Below are 13119 nucleotides of genomic sequence, written 5' to 3' on the forward strand. Positions count from 1 at the left end.
AATATAATGTTAACCTTGTCCCTGACAACCATGTCACTCATGTCTGTTTGCTGTTAGCCAGCTATAGTTTGTCAGTGCAGTCAGTAATGTAGCAGATTGGAAGGTAAACATCAGAGCACCTTTTTGCAGCTCAGCAGACAACAGTGCAGTGGTGGATTGTGTCTGTTGAGTGTTGATTTCATGCTACGTTTTTACCTAGTTGGTGAGACACAATGCTGGAAAGTAAATAAAGTCCATCTTTTACTCTCCGTGACAACGAGCTTACAGCTAACTAGCTAATCACGTAGATACTTTCATTGTTGTCAGCTGAGTGGAAGCTAATGAGTAAACATGTATTCACCAAAATGTTTTGTTCAGGATTCACAGTTTGGTACCCACTTCAACCGAACAATTCCAGTCACTGCATTTATAAAATGTCATATTTAGAAGTCTAGTTTTCCAGACATTAAAATAGGATATGTAATAAAAGTAGACTTAATAAATAGTATATTTGCCCTGTGTAAATAATAATATATAGGAACTGTATCTAAAATAAATGAGGTGTGATACATACTAATACAACAGGCTGGAAAAATAGACATTTATTCATTTTAATATCCTATATATCTATTTTGAATGTGTTGAAACTTGACACCAGGCAATGCACCCTAAAAAGATCGGTTTCATGCAGAAGAGCTGCTTGAAAGTAAGTTTCTTCTCTCTCTCTCTCTCTCTCATAAATGTAAATGAGCGTAAATGCCAACATCATCATATATGTTGAAAGGACTGATGCCTGTCAACCAAAACATTAGCTCATTGATGTCATTAAATGAGTCTGCTTTTTTATTCCATTAGTTACTCCTGGTCGGAGGCTGCTGTATATATTTAGTTTATAAGTAGGGTTACGTCCTACATAAATTTAATGGTGCAACGCTCAAATATTTAGTAGAGCGTAAATTGTGACTTAGAGCCCATTTACACCACAACTAGGCTAAGTTGTAATGTACGTATAGCTGGTGCAACCGGCCCCTGATGTTTATTCAGCTATTTATTTTATTTGTATTTATTATTTATTTAAATGGTCAGCATTTGACTGATACTAAACAGTACTGATGTTTATTTAGCTATGTATTTTATTTGAATTTATTCTTTATTTTAATGGTCAGCATTTGACTTATACTAAACAGTACTGATGTTTATTTAGCTATTTATTTTATTTTTATTTATTAATTATTTTAATGGTCAGCATTTGACTGATACTAAACATACAGTACTGATGTTTATTTAGCTATTTATTGTATTTTTATTCTTTATTTAAATGGTCAGCAATTGACTGATACTAAACATACAGTACTGATGTTTATTTAGCTATTTATAGTATTTTTATTCTTTATTTAAATGGTCAGCATTTGACTGATACTAAACATACAGTACTGATGTTTATTTAGCTATTTATTGTATTTTTATTCTTTATTTAAATGGTCAGCAATTGACTGATACTAAACATACAGTACTGATTTGTATTTGATTTTATTTATTTTATTCTTTATTTAAATGGTCAGCAATTGACATACTAACAGTACTGATGTTTATTTAGCTATTTATTGTATTTTTATTTATTCTTTATTTTCTCAGTGTTAATTTCTAGAATTTGTTGACAATGTATAATAATAATGTCAAATGTTCTTTGATAAAAATATTTGTTAAGAAAGCAGCCTTCTAAGTACCTTTGCATAGTCATATCGGTGCAAAATCAGTGCACAATCCACACACACCAGGTCTGTTTTCATTCCAGCTCAAAAATGAGCTATAACTGTCACCATATCGGTAATCGGTGAATTTTCCCTCTCTAAAATCGGTATCGGTCTCAAAAATCCCATATCGGTCGGGCTCTACTCACTTGTCTCCTCTAGAGTTTCAAAAGAGATACAGTATCTCAAACTGTCACATTTGCCAAGATGCTAAATCTAAAATGTTTAAAAAATCTATATGTACTCAATTCTTACATACTTACAGTGTACATACCCAAGAAAGTACTGAGTAATATTAGGTAACTACATGTAATTAATATGGGTTAAGGTTAGGGTTGGAGTTAGGTTTAGGGTTAGTACCTAGTAATTACTGTAGTTGTTGTAATAAGTATATAGATAAATGTAGAACGGTACTGTAAAAAAAAGTGCTACCAAAACATCTGAAAAAACTCGAGTTTACAGTATAGATGACACAATGCGTAATCAAATATATGAAGGTAGGACATCAAGTGTTAATTTATAATTTATATTTTGTTAATTTTAAGTGTTAAATGCATGGCCGCGCATTACTTCTGTCTTTCAGAGCATGCATGCTCACAATTTCAAGGCCAGCTGTAGTCCAATTAATGTGTATACATGCTGGACGAAGCCATCACATTATCTAGGTCTGTCAGTCTGACTTTGCAAAAATCAGACTGGTAAAATTTCAGTCAAACTAAAGCAGGGGTCTGTAACCTATGGGAGGGGTAATCACTGACATGCCAGCAACGGCGAGAGACTATTATATGTATATATTCCGCACCTGCATTCCAATCTACATCTTGATGTAATCCTTCCTCATAATTACGCAGCGTTTTCATCAGCTGAATGGGAGGCTAAACAGTATTAAAGTGTGAAGAGACTCACGCTGAGCGTGCAAGCCATTTGCACATCATGAGCCGGCAGTGCTTCACTTTCGGTTAATTGTGCGAGTAAAGCACCCGCTTTGCTTCGGTCAGGCTGCACGGATGACAGACTGCATTCTGTGTTTGATTTGTTTCTTTTTACCTTCAGAACAACACGTCATGTAATAAGGAAAACACCACTATTAATCCTTGAGATTTCCAACCCAGCATATAGGTACACCCTCCTTAAACCATGGTCACACTCAAAATGACATTAAACGATTAAAAGAGAAAACATAAACCCACATCATGTGGTTCAAAAAGAGTCTATTCAAAATATAAATTAATCCTGGAAATAAAGTTTTAGGATTTTGCAGGTGCGATTCACCGAAAAGGGCTAAATAGTTGATCAGCTTGTGATGCGCGAATGGCTTGCACATGCAGCGCGAGTCTCGTCACACTTTAATACTGTTTAGCCTCCCATTCAGCTGATGAAAACACGCTGCGTGATCATGAGGAAGGATTACATCAAGATGTATATTGGATTGCAGGTGTGAAAAACTTCATATAAATAAAATAGCCATGCTTCTCTCTCTCCTCTCTCGCTGTTGCTTGGGTACTAGTGATTACCCCTCTGCGTGATTTAAAAAAAAAAATTATGACATAATATAAGAAATATTTAAGATTCCACACAATTTCGTGATCAGTAATCAAATTTGTGACATTAACTATATTAACTCATTTTGTACAAAAGGACAGTTTTTCTTTCATTAAAGCACTTTCACTCAAACTGTTATGCTGATAATATCATTTGTAATGAAAAATAAATGATTAAAATCAGAAAAATGGACTCAAACTCGGCACAGCCATTGATCAGGCACTCCATGTCAAAAAGGTTGCCGATCCCTGAACTAAAACATTTAAATGACATTTTAAAAAGAAAAAACAAGACAAAGAACTTTAAAAAGTGCATGTATACGTATTGAAATTGAGATTTAAAAGAAGTCTTTTAAGCTAGCTCAGCAACCTCAAAATCCTTCTAAATCTTCCAAAAGTGAAAAAAAATAAAAATAATAATACATATTCATAATGCACATTCCAAAATGTAACGGAACAAAAAATGTGGTTTGTAAAAAAAGGTGAAAGCAATTTTAAATTTAGGCTAAGAATGCATCATGCTTTTCCGTGATCGTAAATTATTCCAATTGCATTATCAGATTACTCTCATATTAATTAATTAATTCAGGCTCATTGGGGGTGTCTTTGAGTAGGGACCATAAACTGCATTTGTGGCATTACCACAAAAAAAAAAAAAAAAAAAAAAAACTTTTGACACATACCTCCTTTTCGTGTTTCGGGTTTACGGCGTTACATTGTCATGGGAACATTGAGGTAAAATGGATATAACTTTACACATTAGCGGTTAGAAAGTTATTTTATCACACTAAAATCATATTAGCATGAATATTGTTTACGTCTTGTGACTATAATTTTTGAAACACTGAGTATTTTAACATTTACGGATTGGCCCCCGTTCACTGCCATTGTAACTGCCTCATTGTAACCCAAATATTTGCTATTTTTAAAGAAATGGAGGGAGGAGTCAATGCTGTCGACTGAGCTTACCTTGTTTTGAACAAGGAATATTCCTTTTTAATCTGCCTTGACCAATATACTTATCTATCACTCAGAAAACTAAAAATGGAAAAGCATTCATTTAAATGGTTGGCAAACAGTCGCATGTGGCCACTAAAAGTGGATTATGGAACATCCACACAGAAGCACCAAAGATGATCGCCGTCTTCCCTTCCTAGTGCTTTCTTAGAGTCTGCAGGCCAGGGACTTTGACAGGCTGCAGGCACGCAAACGCTCCTCAGGTGTCAGTGACATTCACTACCCCTAACCCCCTTCTCTCTACATCCGCCCCTCACTCTCTCTAGATCTCAATTATTTCCTCATGTGCAGTTTCCTTGTTTCTGCATAGATGTAATTTAACTCGTTCTCTGTTTGTGACAACAAGCTTCTGAAAATATTCTGAACCAAGTTTAGATGCCTCTCTGCCTCGCTGTGATATTGTCCAAATACTGCACCTTATTTCTTAAAGGAAACACCAGTTCTTGCAAGTTGACCTGCCAGTATTCGGCAATACGATATACCGCGACAATTAACATGCACTGTTATGTTATTGTGTACACTTCCAAATATAGAAAAAAGAAAAAAATCTAGATGGATGGTTTTGACACACCACAGCTTCCATCCTCGATTCAAGAATCACAACCAGGGACCAAAATTAACACTCTCAAAATGCCACATGTAAGTAATTATTTGGTCTGGTGATGAAATAAAACAGTGTTACTCGCCAGTGACCAGTGGGAACTTTATCCTGCAACATGATACAAGTCAAGTTGTAAAGGCCTGGTATCCTTCATTTTTATGCCTTCCGGATCAGATCACGTGGCCGACTGCCTTTCAAAGTATACTCTTTTCACCGTAAGTGAATACGAATGCAGTCAACGGTCTTTTAGTACAGTCAACGGCAGGTGCATGTGTCGACAATGTGCACAGACAAGGAATGTCCGCGTGTCGAGAAAATCTGACCCACATGTGGACAGCCCACACAGACTGTGCTGATGCGAAAAATTTGCGTCATGCAGATTCAGCAACACGGGCAATCGAAGTATACTTTGGCCTTAAGACAGTCAGTCAGACCTTAGCTGATGTGTCTGTGAGCTATTCAAATCAAACACATACAAACCTTATAAAGGGACATGGTTCAGGTTGAATTGTAAGACTGATATTTCTTGCTTATGATCCTCGACGATGTAAGTGATTAAGCAATTCAAAAGAAAAGACATTCAAACCGTCTATTAAAGAAAACATCGGTCATAAATCAAGCATCTTCTAACAACTCACCTCAGTGGAAAATTTTCTCTCAGAAACCTAACGTTTTTTTCCCGCTAGAACATTATGTGGAATATTCCTCTAGTCAAGACACAAAGATGAAAATATGAATTTGATACTGACACTACTTGCAAGGCAGCAAAAGAAGTGTGTTAAAGTTCAGGATAAGTTTAGGTTTTTGGCTTTGGTTCTGATGTAAATGAAATGCTGCATCAATCTTAAACTTTGCTGTTGTCTCAGAAAACATCTTGTTTTTTTGTCGACTGTGCACGAGAATTAACGAATATCACTGCGCGGTCTTTGCAGTGTAAAGGTGGCTCGATTCATTATGTAAATGAATGCAAGAAAGAACACCAATCACAAATCAGTATGCAAATATTACTAATGACATCATAGGTGTAAGTTAGATCTTGAATTGCAAACATTCAAACAATTTTCACACTTTTAATTTCTTAAGTATAATGTAAACAAAAACCAAAAATGGAAATTATCCCAAGACGGTAAGTTTGAAAACAGTCTGTACTGTGTGATGCAAGCTGAATTAATTGCAACACATACATTTCAAACCTAAACATTAGTGTAAACTTCAGCAAATTCGCTCGATTGAAGCTGAACTAGAGACCCATCAAGCTCATCATTACGACCATTAATCTCATTACTTTAGATCATTAGGTGTGACAAAGCTTCACGTATGCAGGTCCCAATCCTATTAGGACCCTCTGTAAGCCTGTTCTGAGCAGATAATAGCGGCCACATAGCAAAGTTTTGCCAGTAACAAGAAGCTGCTGGCACTGAAAGCACTTTCTTTATGATTCACTCTCATTGAGCACTTTTAAATGCACACCAATACGCTGATAACTACCAAAAATCATCTTATTCAAAAATCCAACAATGCAAGACAACAGCGTTTACATGACATTTGAAATCATCTGATTTTTCTCTGCTTTTGACGTCAAAATGGAACAGGCATGCGGACAACACTTGCACACACTGAATAGGCCTGTAAAAAGCCGGTAAAGGTGTTTACATGTGATAGAAAATTGGGATGGGCAAAAAGTCTACCAGTGTTGTTCAGTTTATGCTTAACCGTTTATGAACTTGTCCTCTTGAAGAAAAAACGTTTAAGGCGTTTACATGACCACACACCAGGGGTGACTCTCATTAGGCTCAGCTTCCAATGACACTATAAGTTGTACACAATTCATGTATTCCATTCTGTTGCATAGATGTTGTTTTGTTTTGTTAAACTGTGGTTACATCATTCAAGATAGCCAGCTAACATTCATTCAGAATACTGTAATTTTCTATAATAAACACACACAAAAAAAGACTATTCAAAGCTGTTGTCTGTGACGAATGTGTTCACATTAGGATACTGCCCTCATGAAAACCATAATCAATGCCAAAACATCAATTGTGGTGAACATACGCAAGTTTGCATTGTTACTGACACCTAATGTGGACGTGCTAGCAAAAGAGACTGCAGTCTGAACAGAAAAAAAATCTGATCTGTTCTCTTATAACCTGCAGTTTGAACAGTCAGTCTAAAAAGTTGGATTTTCCCTGCAGAGTGACCAAAGCCTAAATGTCACATTAACTTGGTTGTTATTTAGTGGAGTGAATTAACTCCAGATGATGTTTCTCTGTGTCAGTGACTCAAGTATTTTGAATTCGTTCAAAAGTATTTTCCTCTTGTTTGTTTAGTGACCATTTTTGTAAATCCCGCTTTTACACCAGAGTGTGTAAAGGTCTGACCTTGAAGAACTTGATGATTTTAAACATTACAGATTCTGAAGCCCTCCTAAATAGGGTCTAGCAATGCCTATGCCACACACACATTGTCGGTTCATTAAGCATAATTGGTGTAAGATCGTGCATGTAAACGCACTGGGCTTTATTCATGACAGATTTTTGTGTAAATTGTTTGTAAAACAATCGTTAGATAAATTATCCCATTGAATTCGATGGGAATATTTATGTCAGAATGGATTCATGAATGACTGTTTGCTCATGGTTCCTGAAAAAGGCTCATTGACATCATTTAAACAAAAATAAGAGAAAGAGAGAGAGAGAGAGAAAAAACAACGTTTACCTTGTTAATCGTGTCCATAAAGAAACCATGAGCACAACGTTGCTGGATTCTGTGCTCATATTTTAACTCAAAATTATTAAAATGAGGTGCATCATGGAAAAGGACAAAAATGCATCATGTCCCAAATTAAGGGTTATTAAAATGTGCTCCATTTATTTGTCAGATCATTTTATTGAAACAAACTAGATTCTGAAGTGAATGCGAGTGGTACTTGCCTTTTAAAAACATGGCATAACCATGCATACACTGCCCTGGGGCGTTGGCAGGGCATTTCTAGGTGGTTGCTAAGGTGTGTTCTGGGTGGTTTCTAAGTGATTGTTTACAGGCACAAGTCAAAACAGCCCACACTCAAGTCTCTATGATATTCTGGCCCCTAGATATGGATCAGGTTTCTCCTATAATGCAAGTCTATAGACAATTTTATCCACTAGGCGAAAATCGCTTAGAAAAATAATGGCAAGCCTCTCCACCGCATGATCTGAGGTATCATTCATCTCCGTTGCAGGACAAGTTACGCACCACAATTGAATACCTAGGGTTATAGGTTTGTAAACGATAATAAGGCAAGCATCTCTAATAAATGTCATTATGACTATGTGCAATGTATCCATTATTCTTATAAGGAAATAATGAGGGAGGGCCCATTTACACTCTCCAGATCCCATGAGGCTCTGAAAAGTGACTGAATTCACCTGGCAATGCGACAATCACAATCTGATCATAATGACATGGGACAAGTCTCTAACAATGGTGTTGGGCCAACAAAGGCTTTCACAAGGTTCCCCACTGTGTTCTCAGCCTTGCGGTGGAGAATGAAAACACAGCATGTCTAGACCAGACACGGTTTGAGGTCAGTCACTTACGGCCTCCGTCATGCACAGCCAATCTGTACAATTACTCACAAGACAGTATTCATGAGACGGAAAATTGGTCAAGATGAATAGTTGCCTACACTTTGTCACTGATGTAAACTAGGATTTGTGTGCAATGTCAAGATATTTTGTTTGTGAGAACCAAATGATATGACCTGAAGCTGATATTTAGTGGATATTGGCAATAATCTTACAATTTTAATTAAGGTTGCTCTTTCATATGGAGGCAGGTTTCATTTAAGTGTCAACTTTGTCTTAGATGTTTCTCCTAAAATGCCTTTGGAGAAATAAAAATACACACAAATAAGACAATTGCTGACATGTGGGCCGCATAGCTCAGATTATTTGGTCTTGGAAAGATTTTATGAGAAATGTTTGTGGCTCATATCGAGATCTCTGCCCTTTTGTGGCAACTTTTAACATCTTGGCTAATCTAAGCACATGTGAGACAATGTTAAGATCTCAAACTGAAACTCTAGAGGAGACAAATGTGAGACTATTTGGGCTTTTTTTTGGGATAAAAATCTGAGAAGCAGGAAGTTGTGAGATTGTGATTCCTCTTTCTTACAGGCATTGATTTAATTGGTGACCCGATCACCTCAACATAAAGGATGAGTCTAATAAATATAAGTTTCTGGTTAGATAATAATAATATATTATTATTTGCATCACGCAAATATATATATATATATACTATTTAATCTTTAACCTTGTAAAATGTTCTTAAACTCTCAAAGGAAATATTTGACATATTTTTGGTACTGTGTTTTTTTTTTCTTTTTTTTTCTCCCAAATTTGGGATGCCCAATTCCCAATGTGCTCTAAGTCCTCGTGGTGGCGTAGTGACTCACCTCAATCCGGGTGGTGGAGGACGAATCTCAGTTGCCTCCGCGTCTGAGACCGTCAATCCGCGCATCTTATCACGTGGCTTGTTGAGACGCAGCTCGTGTGGAGGCTTCACGCTATTCCCCACGACATCCATGCACAACTCACCACGCGCCCCACCGAGAGCAAGAACCACATTATAGCGACCACGAGGAGGTTACCCCATGTGACTCTACCCTCCCTAGCAACCGGAACAATTTGGTCGCTTAGGAGACCTGGCTGGAGTCACTCAGCACGCCCTGGATTCGAACTAGCGTCTTTACTCATTGAGCTACCCAGGCCCCTTTTGTACTGTTTTTTATGTTATGAACTGAGCTTTTAGAACATTATATAACAATTTGCTCAATTTCGATGACATTCCGATTCATAATATACTTTCAAACCCGGCTAGAAAGAAAATACATTTTTAAGACATCTTTCTACATTGTGCTGACCTTGATTGTATGTTATGGCTTGATTGAATGTGGGAGAAAAAAGAAGTGAGGCCCAAACAATGCAAATGGCCTTGCGAAGATAATTTTGTTAAAATGACGACGTTTAAACACAATTCATGCATCAATCTCATATTAACTTGAAAGATCAAGGTTGGCACAAATCGAAATCTGTAATGTTTAATATCATCAAGTTCTTCAAGGTCAGATCACACATTATAAATGACTGCATTCAAGGTAGATCTGGCAGTTATGGCTTTCATTACCTAAAATGAGTGCTGGCTGTTATAACAGGACAGTAAGTGACTGGATGAACACCATCCAAATACACAAGACTGATTCTCATGAAACAAATGAAAAAAAGTTAATAAAGCCTGTTTTTAGACCTGTCTCATTTTCCTGGTAATGAAGCCAATTTCTTTTAAAATTCCCTCTACCATAATGAAGCAAAATGTGATTTTTATTACTGTTATGAGAAATAATATATCCATTAAATATTATATATATATATATATACACACACACACACACACACACACACAGTAATGAGGCTTACTGTATGCTTGGAAGGGGAAATTTGCTTAATTAACAAAGCCAATCCCTTTTAATTTTGAGGTGAAAATTGACCTGCACATGTTCTTGACAAGTTTCGTGAGATTGACCCTCAAACAAAGACTCCAAGAGACTCATAAACACAAAACTGCCATATCCCTCCCTTGTGTCCCTCTTAAAGAAATGCACACCCCATTTATTGAGAACCAACAAATGATACAACACATTTCATATGATACCAAGCACACATCTTTCTCCAGTTTTAACTTGATCCGGGTCACATGCGTTTTATATTGCTCTCTGTTATGAGCCTATTATATCTTTTGTATATGCCCAGATGCCCACCTGCAAGCACACAGCTCAACTACTGCCAGATCTCCACAAAAACAGCTCAGCACTGATCCGTTTTGACACTCTGACCATAAAACACTGTCACAACAAACAGCATGCAAGAGCAAGAGGGCAATCTCTACAATTCACTGAGCTCTCATATACAACACACATACACAATGCTACACATGGATGGCCGTGCTGTATCCTTATATAGCCCATCCGGAACACGCACTATCCTGAAGGGATGACAGCATGTGTATTTACCAGCGTGTTTGGTCAGTGTGTTTAAAATGCTATTTTCACCATATAAAAATTTAAATGTGACAAAAACATACTATTAAAAACAAAATATTTGGAGAAAACAACGCAAATAACAACAAAACATTACATTTTGACTAACCATTCCAACAATACAAAAATGGTGTAAAAACTGCACATTTAGGAGGTGCTATGCTGGATCTTCAATGGTAGTAGGGGTTCAGTAAAACTCAAACAAAACGCCACTCAGGTGCCTTAAAATTCACTGACCTGACAAAATATGTTCTATGCTTTTAACTCAATGTATTAAAGTCATCACACGACTATCAAGCAGACTAAACAACCAAAACGTCCAAATTCTTTGTGTAATTTTGTACAGTACATCTATCGTATTGAAATTTCACTTTTTTAAAAGTGTATTTGAGCTTATTTATTTATTTATTTATTTATTTATTTTTATTAAATGCAATTTGGTTTGATATTTTATTATCGAATGCAATGACTTTCATACATTTTAAGTATGACTTGTGTGTCCAAATACTTTTTGGCACCACTGAAGTGTGTAATGTTGGAAAGTCCTTTATCTAAGGGAAAATATTTTCTCTACCTTGAAAGAAACTCTTCACCCGAAGGTAACTGACGCTGAGTCTCAGCACTGACAGTTTGTCCAGTTTGGAGATGACATCTGCACTGAAGGGCAGCAGACTCGCCAGCCGGTCCAGTTCTGCATTCAAACGGTCACGATGTCGCTTGGACGGGTTCGACTTCCGGCCTGATTTCTCTGGTTTCCTGATTACACAAAGGGTTAATTTAGTGTCATAAATTAAAACCACATGAATTTCAATCACTGTTTTGATGTTTACCAATTGTCAGTCACTAATATCTTCAATAATGTTTTTTATTTGACATTAATAATGATGATTATGACTATAATAATAATAATAATAATAATAATAATAATAGTGGAAATAATAATAAAAACTTGCCAGTAGTGTTAAAAAAATATGTGAAATATTAGCTTTTTGTGGTATAATAACTATAATAATAAAACTGCTAAACAATAGAAAAAGTGCCAGTAGTGTTAATAAACATGTAAAATATTTGCTTTGTTGTTGCACATAGTAATAATATTGTTGTTATTTTATATTGCTATTATTATATAGCCTACAATAATAATACAAATATTTTGCTTATTTATTACCATTACTTACATTTATTCTGTCATTGTTTATTGCTGTCATTTTATTTGTATTGATGCTTTGGCAATATTATGTGCAAAACAGTCAAGACAAAAAAGCACTCTGACTAGGGGGAAAAAGCTATGAAAAAAATAAAAAATTTTTTTTTTTTTTTTAAATAGAAAGAAATGAAAAGAAAAGAAAAAGAAAAAAACGCAAGAAATACTTAACTGTTTTTGAATGGGTTTTTTCCTTTTTCGACCAGCATACAAACAATCTCCAGGTGGAATCATCTTTCACCTCACCAAAGAGACTCTTTAGTTTCAGGCAAACTTTCAGCTTTGAAACATCAGTGGAACACATAAAAAAAATATATATATATATATATATATATATATATATATATATATATATATATATATATATATATATATATATTAAAAATTAAAAACAAAATGAGAGGAGTGGGGAAACAAACAAAGACACACAATAAACATTTTCCAATATCACTCAATAGAGAATAAACATTGACAAATGACAGCCTGAAACCAAAAACTGAAGATACAAGAAGCAAAAACTCACCCAAATTCACATGCAGCGTCTGCAAACCTTTATGGGTCGAGAACAGATTCCTTGAACCGATTAACATTGACTCTTTGAAGAGTTTTTACACCTAAAACATCCCGAAAGCGAATAAGAATAAACTCATTGCATGAGCGCGCAGATGTTTTATAGCCGCTCTGGGTGGCGCGTGCGCTTTATTTGGCGGATCACTGCACGCGCAGCGTCACTCGAGCTCTCACGCACATCCCGTGTGTAGAGATGGACTTCAGACTTGACGCGGTCTTGCGTTTAACCCTTGTGCGACCGTCGGGACATTTTTGTCTTTTTCGTATTTGTTTTTTCGATCATTTTGACTGTTAATGCCAACGGCATAAATTTTGCCAAAGGTGTGTATTTTTGGGGGAATTTTGATATTTCAACCTCAGTTACTAAAATACAT

At 36.0% G+C, this 13119-nt stretch overlaps 1 protein-coding gene across 3 annotated transcripts in view; it reads right to left on the reverse strand.

Moving 5' to 3' along the window:
* The window catches only part of LOC127441540 (uncharacterized), a 33937-nt gene extending 21091 nt beyond the window's left edge, over window positions 1-12846 (reverse strand). For all 3 annotated transcript variants that reach the window (XM_051699084.1, XM_051699083.1, XM_051699082.1), the window contains exons 1-3: window positions 12699-12846; window positions 12348-12455; window positions 11546-11727 (exon numbers count right to left, since the gene is read on the reverse strand). In XM_051699084.1, the coding sequence (XP_051555044.1) occupies window positions 11546-11727; window positions 12348-12409 (244 nt within the window). In that variant the 5' untranslated portion in view covers window positions 12410-12455; window positions 12699-12846. The remainder of the gene's footprint in view (window positions 1-11545; window positions 11728-12347; window positions 12456-12698) is intronic.
* Window positions 12847-13119: the final 273 nt, after the last annotated feature.

This window comes from Myxocyprinus asiaticus, chromosome 5 (genome assembly GCF_019703515.2).
Source record: "Myxocyprinus asiaticus isolate MX2 ecotype Aquarium Trade chromosome 5, UBuf_Myxa_2, whole genome shotgun sequence".
Taxonomy (NCBI): domain Eukaryota; kingdom Metazoa; phylum Chordata; class Actinopteri; order Cypriniformes; family Catostomidae; genus Myxocyprinus; species Myxocyprinus asiaticus.